Source organism: Elephas maximus, chromosome 17 (genome assembly GCF_024166365.1).
Source record: "Elephas maximus indicus isolate mEleMax1 chromosome 17, mEleMax1 primary haplotype, whole genome shotgun sequence".
NCBI classification, from domain to species: domain Eukaryota; kingdom Metazoa; phylum Chordata; class Mammalia; order Proboscidea; family Elephantidae; genus Elephas; species Elephas maximus.
In genome coordinates this window covers 67104750-67122270 of record NC_064835.1, presented here as the reverse complement: position 1 = coordinate 67122270, position 17521 = coordinate 67104750, and the positions used below count along the sequence as shown (strand labels likewise).

Genomic DNA, 17521 nt, shown 5'->3' with positions numbered 1-17521 from the left:
CTGAGTTTCCACGTCTCCACGGTCCCCACCTCACTGCACCTGGCCCCTTCCTGAGGGGCCACAGCTGCGCTCTTGCCCTACACCCACTCACAGCCAGGGTGAACTATGTGTTGTAGGGGGCAGACCAAACTTGGCTGGGGGAGAAAAAAAGGTACTTTGTTCCAAATCTGAGGGAGAAGCTCTCTCTGGTGGGCCCAGTCCTTCATACTCCCAGCTACATGGAAGTAAAAAAAAAAAAAAAAGACCTCACAATTTATCAGCCTTTCAGCTTCAGTTCATCCGTCTAAAGTAGAAAAGAAAAATTAGGGAGAGGGGAAAGTATATAATGTGAATAAATATTGTTAGGTGACTTCAAGTCATTTCGACTCATAGTGACCCTGTGTTTCAGAGTAGAACAGCCCCATAGGGCTTCCTAGGCCGTAGTCTTTACAGGGGAGTCCTGGTGGTGCAGTGGTTAAGAGCTCAACTGTTAGCCAAAAGGTCAGTGGTTCAAATTCACCAGCTGCTCTTTGCAAATCCTATGGGGCAGTTCTATTCTGTTCTATAGGGTCGCTATGAGTCGGAATCGCTCAATGGCAACAGGTTTGGGTTTGTTTCTTTTTTTGTAATCTTTACAGGAGTGGATGGCCAAGTCTGTCTCCTGGGGAGCCTCTAGGTGGGCTTGAACAGCCAACCTTTTGGTTAGTAGCCAAGTGCTTAGCCATTGCACCACCAAGGCTCTTTATGAATAAATATACTCTTTACTAAATTATAACTCAATACTAAAAAGCCACTGCTTTATAAGCCACCATTAACCAAATCCACTTATTATTGCAAGTGCAAGCAGATTTGTGATCTGAAACGCTCGCCGTATTAGTTGTCTTGGGGAAATGAAGGGGCGGCGGGGAGTTCCTGTTCAATGTTTGATAAGGGAGCTTACAATCTGAATTGCCTGGCACATCTGCTTGCATCTTGCTCATTTTATCCTCACATCAGTCCAGTGAGGCAGGTGAGGTTTACTATTGCCATTTTGTGGACTTGGAATGTAGAGACTGAGAGATCAAAAGAGATGTCCTTAACAAACAATAAGCTTGATAAACTTTCTTTGTCACTGCTGAGAGCATCGTCTCCAATGTCATTGACTTGTGTATAAATGCTGCTTGCTTAGAACTGTCCTCACTCCCATGGCCATCGGTCTGGCCTGGTGCTCCCCGACCCCCACCCACTGCCTTGGGCTGCGTGGCCCCACACCTGCACTTGTAAGGCATAGCTCCCTCAGGGGCAATCACCACCTTCCCAAGCCTTGGCTTGGTGAGGGCTGGGGGCGTTTAGTTCCCTGGATTTTGGGTCAAAGGCATTCCAGGGAGTTGGAGATGCCTTTAAACAGTTTCCAGTAGCCGCTGCTGAGCACTCATGGTGGGAGTGAGTCAGTCCCAGCTCAGCCATTAACCTGCTCCAATACCCTGGACAGGCTGCCCACCTCCCTCCATCTACATGAGCCCATCTGTGCACCCCCACAGGTCCACTGACCTGGAAAAGAACCCCCGAGCCAGATGCTCTCTGACACCAAAGAAGTTGTAAAAAAACAATTTCAGTCATTTATTTCCTCTTTACCAGTTTACCAGTTGTCGATTCCAATTCTTGGTGACCCCATACATGTTAGAGTAGAACTGTGCTCCGTAGGGTTTTCAATGGCTGGTTTTTCAGAAGTAGATCACCAGGCCTTTCTTCCATGGCACCTCTGTGTGAACCCAAAACTCCAACATTTCAGTTACCAGCCAAGCATGTAAACTGCACCACGAGGGACTCCATTTTCTCGTTATGAAATATATTTAAAAAATTTTAAAAAGAAAGAAAACACAGGCAAACAAAAAGAAGAAAATTACCATAAACCCACTACTAGCAAACTTCTATTAATATTTTAGTTAATATCCATCCAGTCTCTCTGCCTCTCTCACTCTTCGGTATTTTATATATTTTTCTTTTTTTAAAGTTGCTGTCGAACTGGTCCCAAATCACAGCGACCCTATAGGACAGAGTAGAGCTGCCCCATAGGGTTTCCTAAGAGCGCCTGGTGGATTCAGACTTTCAGTCTTTTGGTTAGCAGCTGAGCTCTTAACCACTGCACCACCAGGGCTCCGTTATACCTATGTTGTTGTCATGTGCTGTCGAGTCAGTTCCAACTCATAGTGACCCTGTGTACAACAGTATGAAACACTGACTGGTCCTGTGCCACTCTCACAATCATTGTTATTCTTGAGCCCAGTGTTGCAGCCACAGTGTCAGTCCATCTCGTTAAGTGTCTTCCTCTTTTTCACTGACTCTATAGCCTATCAAGCATGATGTCCTTCTCCAGGGACTGATCTGTCCTGATAACGTATCCAAAGTATGTGAGACAGATTTGCCCAATGCAATGCATTGTTTGATTTCTTGACTGCTGTTTCCACCATCCATGAGTGTTGATTGTGGATCCAAGTAAAATGAAATCCTTGACAACTTCTTTTATTTTATATATATATATATACACACACACACTTCCATAACAGGAATGTTTCCCCATGTCAGTTAAATATTATTTGAAAACATAATTCTAACGCCTACATTGTAACTGATCACATGGTAGTTCTATAATGTATTTATTTAGCCATTCTCTAATTGTTAAACATTTAGGTTATTTTCTGATTTTATTATTATTAGTATTATCTATGCAAACACACCTGATTATTTCCTTGGTCTAAAAATGAAATTGCCACCTTTACTTAGAAGGAGGCCCCAGATTATCCCCTGACAATTTGCCCCCCAGAAAGCTCACACCCGTTTGCACTCCAGATAGCTGGGAGGAAGGGAAGGCAGAGGGGACTTAAGCCTTTGTTCTCAAGTGGCATCCTTGAACCAGCAGCCTCAGAATGCTGATACCAAATGAGATATCTGTTTGCTAAAAGTTAACAACCATATGAGGCCACAGAAACCATGTTATTCTCAGGACCGGCCTGGGCACATTTTGAAGTGGGTAAATTTGTTTGGGTGTCTACTGCCCCCTGCCCCCACCCCCTGCAGAGCCCCGAGCCAACTGTAATGCTGACTCAGCCACCACACGCCTTGCCTCGAAAGTGCAGCGGCAGCTGCTGTGCTTTCCATGCTTGGGAATTTATCTGTCCTCAGTGGTTAAAGTGCTCAGCTGCTAACCAAAAGGTCAGCTGTTCAAACCCACCAGCCGCTCTCCTGGAGAGAGATGTGGCAGTCTGCTTCTGTAAAGATTCAAGCCTTGGAAACCCTGTGGGGCAGTTCCACTCTGTCCTGTAGCATCGCTGTGAGTCGGAATCGATTCGAGAGGAACGCAATATCGGGTCTCATCAGCTGGCTCTAGCCCTTCCATCCACTGTCTCGTGAATCTGTTACGTGACCTACAGGAATAGAGTAAGGCAAGCAGGCTGAATCCTGAGTGGAAGTGGTCTGAGTCCAGCCCAAGTGATGCTGATGGCAGGCCATCAGGCCCAGTGAGCAGGGAAGCTGCCCCTGGGCAGAGGATGTTGCTCCAGGGGTGATGGGCAGTGGGAGGCCACCTCAGTGCCCAGTTGCAAGGGCAGTGCTGGCTCTGTCTCCTGGAGTGTGGCTCCTTCAGAATGTTACTCAAAGAAAAGAGCAGGACCTCACTAAAGAGATGAACTCATTGGTCTTCAGTATTGCTAAATAGAAGGAATCCCTGGATAGCACAAACAATTAAGTGTTTGACTCCTAGCCACAAGACTGGTGTTTAAACCCACCCAGAGGCACCTCGGGAAACAGGTGGGCAATACACTTCCAAAAGTTCACAGCTTTGAAAACCCTGTGGAGCAGCTCTGCTCTGCACACATGAGGTCATCACGAGTCGGAATTGACTCAACAGCAACGATGACAATAACAGCATTTCTGGATAGAACGTGCCATGGAGCCCCCAGAGCGAGGAGCAGAGGGCCGACCATTTGCCTGGCAGGTGCCATTCTCTGGCTCTTAGATCTGCTATTGGTGATGGAAATGTGGGGAGGAAAGACCAAAGGCTTTGCCTCCCCCCACCCTGAGCGAACGTGCTTGTCGCACCCATGGTCCCACCCATTGACCGCCCTCTCTCTTGACCCTACAGTCTGATGGCACCATTCTGGCGATCGCCCTACTGATCCTGTTCCTGCTCCTGGCTCTGGCTCTCCTCTGGTGGTTCTGGCCCCTCTGCTGCACTGTGGTAAGTGCCCCCAAGCTCTTCCGCCTCGCCTCAGGCCTTGGGCTTCACAAGGTAGAGGACAGAATAAAGTGGATACAGTTAACAGGACCATGTGTGGTGTGAGGTGGGAGGGGCGGTACAAAAAGTATGTAAAGATTGACAGCAAATCTTGCATATTTTGATACAATTTATACAAAGTTGGTATAAATTGACACTGATCAATGGAACCATGAGTCATTAGGTGTCATTATGGGGTAGGGTTACCAACAGGCACACCCGTTGGCTTAGGCAACTGGGGTGACCACTCTGGGCCTAGTGCTTAGGAAGGAGCTGTAGTACACTGCCAATGATGAGTGCTACTGAACATGTAAATATGTGTGTGTGTGTGTGTGTGTGCACTCATGCACGAGGTGCACACACAACTTGATGCGTTGATGCAGCTACTACTGTTCAAGGGCCACCCTGGTTGCTAAGCACAATATAGAGTAACACCTACCTCTGTGATTAATCTTAGCAAACACTGACAGCACACACCTACTGTATATGCAGCACAAGGCTAAGCACTGCGTCTACAAGATCAGTAAGAACCCACCTCCTCGCCTCATCGCCATCTGCAGTCACCACATAGCTCTGGCCAACATGTCCCCAAATACCTTCGGGTGTGGAATAACCCGCCATGTTTGCGGTGCCCAAAAGACATGTGTCTGGCTGTCAGTTTCTATCCTGGGCCCCTAAACTTGGGAAAGCCCAAACAAAGTCATAGCCAAATAAAGAAACAAGCCATTAGCTCTGACATCTCTAGTTCTGCCTTTATGTAAGACCAGAGCGGCTCTGTACAGAAAGCCCAGTGTTTGTGGTGAGTGCTGCCCCCCTTCCATGGCATCTCTCACACCCTGTGTGTCCGTTCTCCTGTGGAGGGTCCAGCAGGGGACAACACACAGTGAACTTCTCCAGGACAAGGTCCTGTCTTCATTTGGCCTCTAAATCCCAAGCGTTTAGCACACAGAGCAAGGAGTCACCTCTATGTGTGGAACTGAATTAAGACTGAAGACTTACAGAGTGCTAGGCTTGGAAAGGAGAGGGAAATAACTTAGAATGACATTTTAAAGAGGTGGTGAATGAATGGGTCCCAAAACTCGGCCAGGGTGTGGACCCACCTGGCTGGGACTTGTGAGGGGAGGCTCTTGCACCAACGGAAGCCTCCATGTGTTGAAGGAAAGGTGTGACTTGTGGCAGACACGATGTGTGTGTGGGGAGGGACAGGGCCAGTTAATACCGTCCAGGCCAGACTGTTTTCTTGAAGATCTTAAACAAATTCCTACCACAGCAGCCTCAAGAGTTATGGTGTTTAAAATACTTAAAGCTGCGGAGTTATTTTATTCTGAGGGTAAAAAAAAATCCCATGAGTCAGCCAGAGTGCTCTCTACAGTGATTCAAAAGTAAACACATTTTCAAATCCAGAATTCTGGGGAAAAAAAAAAAAAACCTTGCAGCAGGCTCTTAAAGAATAGAGGTGGGGAGTGGCGGTGGCAGCCTGTGCTGGACACGAGGGCTTCTATTGTAGTAGGCTTCACCCTTGTTCACTTAGTCCTTTTGTGTATTGCAGACAGTTGCCTCTGTATGAGGACGGCTAAAAACAGTAGAACAGCCTAGCAGTGCTCCACCACTTACTAGCTGTGTGGCCTTGGGAAAGTTACTTAACTTCTCTGTGTCTCCGTTTCCTCATCAGTAGAATGGGGACAATTAGAGCACTAACCCCACAGGTATATTCTGAAGATTAAAATAGTATGTGTATATATACATACAGAGAGAGAGAGACAGAGAGAGAGTCCCTGGGTGTTGTAAACAGTTAAGTGCTGGACTACTAACTGAAAGGTTGGTGGTTTGAACCCACCCAGAGATGCCTTGGAAGAAAGGCCTGGCAATGTGCTTCTGAAAGGTCATAGCTGAAAACCCTATGGAGTGCAATTCTACTCTGACACACAGGGTCATCATGAATTGGAATTGACTTGATGACAACAGTTTATATATCTATATAGAAAGAAAGAGAGACAAAGAGTGAGAGACAGAAAGAAGGCATGCTTGGGACAGCACCTAGCCCACAGTAAGCACTATGCGTTATTATTAAAAACCGTTTTCTAAAAGGATCTATGGCTGTTCTGTATGGCATTCGATTTATATTGCTTGGAAATGTCTCTCAAGCCTTTCATTATTGGAAACGGCATCCCTCGAGGCCGGATTATTTTGCAATATTCCAAATATTTTTCAATGAATTTATCTGGTTAAGTCCATGCTGCTTTGGAAGGCAGCCAAAATGTCTTAACGTTGTCTGAGTTTGTCAGTCCCAAAGGATGGCTTTGCAAGGCAAGATTTTGGAGATTAATTTTCCTATTTTTGATGGCTATAAAAACTGCTCCACCCCCTATTTCTGAAAGCTGGCCTGGGCCCTGATGCTTGGGGTGACCCCAAAACTACTTGTTGATTGCTTGCTGCCATGATGAGTGACAGTGTTCTGAGGGGAACAGAATTAAGTCGTGTGCCTTCTAAATGAGAGTGTACAAGAAGGGCAAGCATCGTCCTCCCCTGGGGGCTCCTCCCCCAGGAGCCCCGTTCAGAGAGTGCAGAAGAAAGGCTGCCCCCCTCCCCCAAGGAACTGCATCCCCTGACCACAGTTGTCTGACTAGCAGAGGACGTCCTTGTAAGTGTTGGTCCCGGAATTTTCCTCAGTCACTCTCCCTGCCCCTGCCCCTGCCCCTGCCCCTGCCCCTGCCCCTGCCCCTGCCCCTGCCCCTGGCCCTGGCCCTGGCCCTGGCCCTGGCCCTGCCCCTGCAAGTGTGGGAAATGTGCTGTGACCTGGCAGTGGAGCTGCATCTCAGTGATGGGAAAAAGGCAGAGAGCAGAAAGGGACTGCCAAATGCAGAGCACGTGACGTTGCCCCTTCCTCCCCCTTCTGCCACCCTCTGCTCTCTCTGGGGATGATATTTAAAACATTTAACAACCTGTAAGGCCCCCCAATTTAGCCAAACGTTAATCTTTTAGTAGGTACAGAGGGTGCAGTTGTGGTTAGAATTCTCCCTTTCCATGCAGGAGACCCAGGTTCGATTCCAGGCCAGTGCACGTCATGCCTATGTGTTGCTATGATGCTGAACAGGTTTCAGCAGAGCTTCCAGGCTGCGAAAGACCGAAAGAAACCAAAACAACAACCTGTTGCCATCAAGTCAGAGTGACCCTATAGGAGAGAGTAAAACTGCCCTATAAGGTTTCCAAGGAGTGGCTGGTGGATTCAAACTGCTGACCTTTTGATTAGTAGCCATGCTCTGAACCACTGCACCAAAATCAGCCAGTGAAAACTCTTTGGACCACAATCGTCTGCTCCACAACCAATCATGGGGATGATGCAGGACTGGGAAGCATTTTGTTCCACTTTGAATGGGTCTTCATGAGTCAGGGACCAACTTGATGGCAACTAACAACAGCAACCCTTTAGTCGCTAGACATGAGGAGGTTTGCGAAGTCCTGAAGGAGGGCCTGAATATAATGGGAGGCACTCATGTGGTAATTTACTAACCATAAGATTATTTCAAAATGCAACAACCAGGCATAGTTTACTATCAGGCCTTCCCTCTGCCTTGGCAACCTCTTGCTTGGACGCTCTTGCTTCCTACTTGTCCTTTCTGGAAGAAGAAATCTGATGGGTGATAGTGACTGGTGACTACCCATTGCATTCTGCCTTTCCTAAAAGACTCACTGCCATCCAGATGTAACCTGGCTAACTCACAGCTGACAGAGCAGAGTATCATCTGTCTGTAAGTGACTGATGGGGAGAGAGAGAGAATTGACCAGATCCTGGGTCAAAACTCTTCACAACTTGGCCCTCAGGATCCCCAAGTATACCTTTGGCTTCTAAGCGTCTCTCATTTATTCATTGGCCCCAAAACACCCAAATCGAAAGGGAGTGAGAGTGTTGGACTATGCACCATGGGCTTATTTGCATTTTTAAAAAGGGAAGCCAAGAAGCCAATACTTCACCAAAAATAACTAAATTCCTGCCTCAGTTCCACAAGGGACATTGCCAGACCTTCAAGTCATGCCGTGCCCACCCCATCTACTACTGAAATCTCTAAGTTGAACATAGAAAAGAGGAAGACTAGGATATCCGAATAAGAGGATAGTGGAAAAAAATAATTGAAATGTACTAGAAGGGGAAGTCTTCTGAAGGGCTTGAATGTGTAGAGAAAATAAGTCAACAGTGAATCAAGGATATTAGGGCATAAGCTTTGTAAAAGGAGTCCTGGTGACACAGTGGTTAAGCACTTGGCTGATAATCAAAAGGTCGGCAGTTTAAACCCACCAGCCGCTCCACAGGAGAAAAACGTGGCCGTCTGCTTCTGTAGAGATTACAGCCTTGGAAACCCTATGGGGCAGTTCTACCCTGTGTTATAGGGTTGCTGAGTCATAATTGACTTGACAGCTCTTGTAAAGGAGCCCTGGTGGCACAAAGTTAAGCAATTGGCTCCTAACTGAAAGGCTGGTGGTTCAAATCCACCCAGCAGCTCAATGGGAGAGAAATCAGATGATCTACTCCTGTAAAGATTACAGCCCAGAAAGCCTTATGGGAAAGTTCTACTCTGTCTCATTCGGTCACTGTGAGACTCAAGGGCTCCTAACAACAACAACAACAAAGCTGTTGTAGGAACTGCAGGCAGCCCTGGGGGACTACCATCTTCTGAACCAAGAGTGGTGCCCCATGGGAGCAGTCACACTCACTTGAGCCTGCAGCCCAGCTAGGCTGGGAGCTTTATAGGCACAGGCAAAGGCCATCGTGTCCTTCCTAAATTTTAACAGGTAGCAAGGTGCCAACATGTTCTCATTAGCCATGGGGACTGGTTCCTCCAAAGACAAAATCTGGAGAATAGAATAAATGTCTGCCTGGTCTCGTAATCTCTTGACTCCCATATTGCCATCTCACCGACACCTTCAATTCCCTAACTGCCTTATCCTCCCACCCCACTTGTATCTCCTTTCCTGCTCCCAAGGTACTGACCATTTCAGAAGAGAATCACCCAACCATGCTGATTGGGGCCATTACACATTTACGAGGCCTTCAGCCCTACTTAGCACACTTTTAACCTATCCTCATGGAGCACCAGATTCCATCCCCACAGTATTCTTCCCAACTGTTACCACTCTCCTGGAGTTCCCTGTCCTACCTCTGGCCCTTTCACTATCAATAGACGACCTGCTCTTCCACCTCAGTGAGAAAATGGAGGCTGTTCTATGAGAAATCCTTCCATTTCCCTCTCTTCAGCAACAAGCCTATCTGTATCCTCATCAACTATTCCTTCTCCTCAAATGCAGCCTTGTCCCTTCTCCCTCTCCTGCCATTTGAGTTCTTCATTTTGTCCCCTCCCACTTCTTCTTTTCCCATGGTATCTTCATCCTTTCCTCTGCACTGTCGTCTTCCCTCTGCCTACAAATGTACAGCAGTCACCTTCATCCTTTAAAATTTTTTTCTTATATCCTATTTCTCCTTCATGATACTCTTATCTCTCCCCCTTTCTTTCGCAGACTTTTTTGCAGAGCAGCCACTGTCTATAATTTCTCACCTTCCATTTATCCATTTATTTTCAACCCACTGCAACCTGGTCTCCATCTCATTATTTCTCTAATCCATCTCTTGCAAGCCCAGATTCCCGTCTCTGTTCATCACACTCTACCTCTTTCATCCATAGGCACTGTTGACCTCTCTCTCCTTTTTGGCTTTTCCTGACTCTTGTCTTACATCTCTGTTCAGTTTGCCCCTGCCTCCTTCATGGGATCTTCTTCTTCTCCTTTCCTCTTATTCTCCAGGATTGTGTCCTCAGCCCTTTTCTCTACACATTGTCCCTGGTGCACTCCCATGACTTCAGCTACAATAAAGCATGCTGATGACTACTTAATGTGTTCACCTTTTGTTGGTCTTGGCTTCAGACGACCACACCCACGTTTTAGGGGCCCAAAGGACATCTCAAATGCAGGTGTCTTACCCTCAACTCATCATGTTATCCCCTAAACCTTCTGTCCAACAGTGACTGCATCGCCATTCTCCAAGCTGCCCAAACCAGAAATCGCAGAGTGATCATGATGTCTCTTCTCCCATTCCTTGCCTTATTTCACTTCCGAGTTGTCTGCAATGCATCCTTTCCTCTCACACCCTATCGTCTTATCTCTCATAGCCATCCACACCCTCTATCCCAGCACAAGCACAGTGCTGAATAAATGCTTGTTGAATGAATGGATGGATGCCATTGCCTTAGTCCAGGGTGCTGCATCTCTGACCTGAGTTATTGCTATAATTTTCTAACTGTTCTTTTTGTCTCTCCCACCTTCACCAGAGAGATTTTTCTTAAAATGTAAAGAAAAAAAAGCTATTGGGTCATGGGCCCTACTCACTTCCCTACTCAAAGTCCCTCTTGACTGTTCCTCGTCTCTCAACTCAAATAAAGCTCACAATCTTTGATAGGGCATATGTAGGCCTTTTTCAACCTAGCCGCGGCCTTCTCTCTTACCTTTTCCTCCCTGCAGGGGCTCCCTTAGCAGCCTGTGTCTGCTCTTTTCCTGGCCTTGATCATGCTCTTTTAACTGCCTACTTGCTTGCTTGTCTGTCTTCCCCTGTAAACGTGAGATGTTGGAAGCTATGTCTGAAGGTCCCCAGAACATAATATAGTGCCTGACTCAAAACCAAACCCAACTAAACCCACTGCCATCGAGTCAATTCCAACTCATAGCAACCCTATAGGACAGAGTAGAACCACCCCACTGGGTTTCCAAGGCTGTCAATCTTTATGAAAGCAAACTGCCACGTCTTTCTCTCAAGGAGCCATTGGTGGGTTTAAACTGACAACCTTTCAGTTAGCAGCCAAGCGCTTAAACGCTGTGCCACCAGGGCTCCTTGTGCCTAACTGAAAATTCAGTAAATCACCAAGTTTGTTGAGTAACTAAATGCATTAATCTCCAGACACACTCTACTCTTTGGGGCTCCTTGGACATACTATGGACTTCTGTATCACAATCTCTTTGCTCATACTCTTTCCTCTCGCTAAAATGTTCTCATCTTCTTTATCTACTGTGTCAACAATTTCTCTTTCTTCAAAGTGCAGCTCACTGATCTCTCCATCTCAGCAGTTCCCTGCACACCCAGCCCCGACTCAGGGAGAATTAGCTGCCCCCTCACTTGATTTTCGCAACACTTTTTCACACAGCTATTAGAGCATTCTCTCATCCTACATTGGTATTTATGTGTATGTATGTTTCCCTCACTACACAGTGAAACCTGTGAGAGCCAGAACTCCACAGGACAGCCTTGTTTTTTCACATCTCACAAGTTTTCCACCTTTGACAGGGTCCATTCTTGCCACTTTTCTATCACTGTCTATTAATGAAAGATATTTAAGTTTTCCCTCTCTGACAGATTTACATCTTACACAGGTTCCAGCTTTCGCAGGTTTTACTGTACTATGATGTCCATCAGGGGAAGGAGAAACTAATCCCAAAAATGAGTATGGTGCCTGGTACACAATTTGTATGTTTTCTAAACTAAACTAAACGTTACGTCATCTTGGGGAATGGGAGTAGAATACAGAAGGAATCCACAAGCAGATAGAACTGCATGGATGGTGGTTTTATAGCTGTTGGTATTATATTTCATAACTTACATATAAGTTACTTGTAGTATTTTAGATTATCAAATATTACATAACAAAAGACATTTAAATCAGTTTTTTTAGTGACAATCTAGAAATGTGCCAGAGGTTAACAGTTCATCAGGAACTAAGAGGAAGAGTTCTTGCTATAAAGTTGTAATTCTTCTGCAATCCAACTAATTACTCCACAGTATCCAGGTCAAGGAAACCCTGGTGGCATAGTGGTTAAAAGCTATGGCTGCTAACCAAAAGGTTGGCAGTTTGAATCCACCAGACGCTCCTTGGAAACCCTATGGGGCGGTTCTACTCTGTCCTTTAGGGTCGCTATGAGTCAGAATCAGCTCGACAGCAGTGGGCTTGGTTTTGGTTTGGTATCTAGGTCAGGCCATCTTGTTATGTTTCTGTTCAAATAACAGCAAATATCTGTATTCAGTTTGTTGGGAGAGGATGATGTACAAGCATTCATAATTTCTCCCTCTATAAATAGCATTCTGTTTTCTTTCATTTTGTTTTTAATGGCTTTGTAAGTATATTATAAACAGTTTTTAGACAATTATGTAAAGGATCACATTTAATTCACTTTATTGAATTTCAAGGATAAAAAAAATTTCAAGGATAGTTCAACAAATAAGCCGTTTGGACATTGCCAGTGACTAATTGCCAGGGACAAATATTCATCAAGAACTTGAAATGCTCTACATTGAAATAAAAATAAAGTTTTTAAATAATGTTGTCCACTCCCTTAAGGACGACATTTAATTTGTAGGGCCAGACAACCAAGCCTCACATCACCAAAGGGATTTGCTGACAATCTGTTTAATAAAAACATTCCTAAATACAGGCAGCTCCTTATCCAGGCATCTTGGGCCGAGGATGATTGGGCTTTCTTGATTGCTTTCCAGCCTCCCTCCACCCATCCCCAACTGGAGACTCTTCTCTCTGCAGTTTACAAGATTATTTCTCACTGGCACACAGAGCTCTGCCATACCCTGCCCTCACCTCGGGAGTTCTGCCCTACACACCCCACATGCCCAGTCTTTTCTTATCTCCTCCCTGCCCTGTCTGCTTCCCTCATCCCTACTAGGCTACCTCACTGCTCACCTTATTCCCCCCCCACCCTCCTGCCTACTGGGTGAAATGAGAAGAGGTGAGCTGTCAGTAACAAAGACTGGGTTCCAGTACCAGACCTTCCTCAGTTAAAGGACTGGGCAAATCCTTTACCCTTAATTCCCCCACAAAAAGAATTAGAAAATTGGAAGCATATTGTCTGTAAGGCTACTTCTTTGTATTCTTATATACATATTCATACACTCCTCTTCGAGATTCCCTGGCCTGAGGTTCTCAAACCTCGTTCCACAACAAAACCACCTGAGGATTAAATGATGTCACTAATCAGGGATGACATTGCCAAACTGTGCCCACAGAACAATAGTACCCTATAGGAAATAAATAGGCATACTTCAAAACGAGGGGTATTTTAGACAATATGTTAAACTAAGTTGAATAAATGTCTTCACTGTGGGACTTCTCCTTTATCCTTTTAATAGGATAATTCGAATTGTGAATCTCCAAACTTCTTTTGACCTTGAAATCTAAATTGGCCTGTCTGTATCCCCACCCCAGACACTTATTAACATACTGACTTCTGAACTTGTTGCCATCAAGTCAATTCCAATTCATAGCGACTCTATAGGACAGAGTAGAACTGCCCCATAGCACTTCCAAGAAGCAGCTGGTGGATTCAAATTGCTGACTTCTTGGTTAGCAGCTGAGCTCTTAACCACTGTGCTACCTGGGACCCTCGTAATCTGCCAAATTCTGTTTGGGAAACACAGTCCTGGAGGATGTCAAAGGGACTAAAAGAGGTTCCTGAGTGCTGGGGCATGGCCTCTTCCTTGCCCTCCTTGGAGGCTGCACCTTTGCCAAGTTACTGTGACACTGATGACAACTCACAACTTACTGTGAACATCATCAACACATCCTTGTTCCACTTGTGTGCCCTGCTCAGGTCCCACTGGCCTTGCTAGTGGCTGGAATCACCTCACCCATAACCCAGGCAGAGGACAGAGGCTCCTCCTCCCAAGCCTTAGGGAATTCTTTTCCTGTTTTGCTTAGTAGAGTTTTGCAGTGATACTGACGTATCATCCAGTGGAGAGTATGCACAGCCATTCTTTGAAATGGCCATGTGTATTAGTTTCCTAGAGCTGCCATAACAAAATACCACAAACTGGATGGCTTATACAAACAAAAAACTTATTGCCTCACAGTTCTGGAGGCTAGAAGTCAAAATCAATGGGTCAGTTGGCCATGTTCTCTCTGAAGGCTCTAGGAGAAGGTCCTTTCTTGTGTCTCCCAGCTTCTGCTAGCCCCAGACATGCCTTCGCTTGTAGATGCACCTTCACGTGGCTGTCCTTTCTTTGTCTCTCTGTGTCTCTTCTCCTCTTTCACGAGGACACCACTCAGATAGGATTAAGGCCCACCCTGTTCTGATACGACCTCATGTTAACTGAACTGATACCATCTTCAAACACCCTATTCCCAAACAAGGTCATATTCATAGGTACTAGAGGTTAAGACTTCAGTATATTTTTCTGGGGGACACGTTTCAATCCACAACACCGTGTAAGTCATTTCAGCCTTATCAGCCAATGTTAAAATTCCTGCCACTACTCTCACCCTAGATAATGAATTTGGCCTTTTAAATGGTCTTTATCTTCAGGGCAATGAGATGAAAAGGCCAAAAATTATTTGAAATTTGAGTTCCAAAGGGCAGGGAGGAGTTGAGCTCAGTTCATTTCGTTGAAAATTTATTGTACTACGTTCTAGGTCAACACCCTTGGCATTAGCCCTTGGTAAAATTTTACAGTGTCAAATTACTGGACTCAAGCAGTCTTTGGCCAGCATTAACCTGCTCCAGTCAGCTGTGAGGTTTCTATTAAACTTTATACTGTTTGTATAGTGGAAAGATTCATTTATCTGCTGTCACCTAGCATCTCATCCTTCCTGAATGTTTTCCACATCCAGTTGCCTATTTTTCCTTGCTTATTTGACTTTAAATAGAAAAATATTTATTATAAGTTTTGGGAATCAGGATGGAAGTCTAGAATGTAAGAGTGAGGGCAAGCATCTTCTTTATCTGTGATATTAAAGCCCTTGTGAGATGGCTTGCCAGATCTAGATGGGTATTTCTCACAGCTCTGTCCTGATGGTTTCTCCTCACACAGAACCTTCGAGGATAGGAACTGAGTTAGGTTTAAGAGATGAGCCCACAAGTCTTAGGATATGCAATGCTCTAAGTCAAAGGCTCCAGAAAACTTTTTCCATCTAAATACAACATTCACATGCGCGAGCACCTCTGAGAGGTAATCATTTGTGAAAAATCAATTATTCTTGACTACATAGCAAGAAAAAAAAGTTGTTTTCAATGGATAGCCAGGCTCACAAGAAAATAGAGGACATTCCCAAGACCAAAATGAAGACAAATCCGGAAATCAGATGGTAAATTGACCCTAAAACGGGGACTGCCCTCAGGAATACTTTCCAATCTTAACAACCTAGAGATTTGGTACAATAGCCTCACAGTGCCCCTAAAAGTCTGGAAGTTGGAATGATGTTTCATGCCTAAAGCTGGACATCTGGGTGAAAGAATGGTCTACGGGTTTAGGGTACGTGTGTGTGTGTGTGTGTGTGTGTGTGTGTGTGTTCCCTGAGAATTTATAACCATAACCTCCCAGAGTGTCATAGTTCAAATTTATACTACTTTGAGTTCTATAGAGCTCAAGCTTATAAAAAGTATTCATGTGCCTCAGGGATCTGCAACCCTGAAATCCTCTCTGACAGGCTGGTCCCTCATCCCAGGCCCCATAGGATTCTCACAGGTAAATCTGAGCTAAACATGAGTTCACAATTCAAAATTACCAACATCAAGGAAAATTATTACACAACTCCTTTGGATTTTGCTGTACACACAGAAAGACTGTGTGTCTTTTGTGAAACACCAGTAATCAGATAAGAAAGTCAAGCCCTGTCAGCCATCTTTCCTTTGCTGTCTTCAAAGTTAATGGTAATTATTAAGTATCAGATGCATCAAGAGTTCTCAAATACTGTCATTTCTCCTATAACATGAAATGTGCTCTTCAAAATATTACTGCATTATAGGATTTTGGACCCATGAAAATAACAGGACTCACGGGGGAAACAGGTTCAGAGCAGAACACTCAAACCTATTCTGAATCTAATAAAATGATACACTAAAAAAAAAACTCAAGAAAAAATTCCACCATTTTATCTATTAAATATATTGGTTTATTAAATTCTTAATAAATAAATACTACAGAAAATGTAGCACTTTACCTTGATATTAAAAAAAAATAAATACATGAAGTTTCCTGGTAGACATGAGAATGATGTGGCTTGGAGTTACAGAGATGAGACAGAAGGAAGGACATTCTTAGGATCAAGTGTCACAACACCAGAGGTGGACGGCTGTGACTCATTGTCTTGTTATTACTTCTCTGCACTGACTTAAAATAGAAGTTCATCTTTTGTTGTTTTGCCAGGTTTCTCCTTTCATGAAAAAGCTGTTTGTGTGGCTCTAAACAAGACCAAACACCAGGAAAGTGCTATTTTGCTGCTGTCAGCACTGTAGCTGTCTCTTCAATCCATGGCACATGCTATTAATCCCTCTTAAAGAAAACGATGGCTCTGATGGAATCCATTCTCCTTTTGGGGTTTCTTTTTCCATGTTGTTTTGGCTCCCCAGGTCTCCTGTACCAAAATACCACAACGTGGGTGGCTTATAAGAACGGAAATTTGTTGTCTCGCAGTTCTGGAGGCTAGTAGTCCTGAACTCAAAGTGTGTGCAGGACCATGCTCTCTCTGAAAAGAAAGCTCCCTTCTTACCTCTCCCAGCTTCTGGTAGCCCCAGATATTCCCTGACCTGCAGCTGCAGCGTAACCCCATCTCTGCCTGTTATCACATGACTGTCTTCCTCTTTGTGTCTCTCTTTGTCTCTTCAGGGCTCAGATTGGATTAGGATCCACCCTACTCCCAAATGACCTCATGTTAATTTAACTGGTAACATCTCCAAAGACCCTACTTCCATACAAGGTTATGTTCACAGGTACCAGGAGTTAGGACTTCAACATATCTCGTTGGAGGACATAATTCCATCCATAGGAAGCATGGTCTATGATGAGATTCACTGGGTTCCTTTAGACCCTTTGTTCTCATGCTACCCATATTCTCTCGCCTCATCGTAAGCTCCTCCTCAACACGTAAGGCTTTCCTCCTTCATTCAATATCTGAATTCTTACAACCAGGACATAACATGCATGCTTGTATTAATTGCTCTTATGAAGAGAAGCATGCACTCTCAGGAGCTCAGTACATACTTACATTGCACATGAATAATCCAGGGTGAGAAAGAACACGAGCTGAGTGCAGCTTTTGTGGGTTCTTCCCCAGGTCACTACTGGCAGCTGGGCAGCACTTTCTCACTCACACGATGTCCCTCGGTGGCACAAAATCTTAACAACTCGTGGAAAATCATGTTTAGAGTTAACATGATTTCAAAGTTCAGGATTTTTTTGCCCTGTTTACCTACAATGTATGAACAAATTCACATATACGTGGACTGAAACTAAAGGACTATACATGTATTTTT

The 17521-nt window shown here is 44.9% G+C and overlaps 1 protein-coding gene across 1 annotated transcript in view; it reads left to right on the top strand.

Moving 5' to 3' along the window:
- ANTXR1 (ANTXR cell adhesion molecule 1) overlaps positions 1–17521 on the top strand; it is a 258803-nt gene that overhangs the window by 140355 nt on the left and 100927 nt on the right. Inside the window, exon 13 of the mRNA XM_049856413.1 lies at positions 4100–4195. Coding sequence (XP_049712370.1) covers positions 4100–4195 — 96 coding nt within the window. The remainder of the gene's footprint in view (positions 1–4099; positions 4196–17521) is intronic.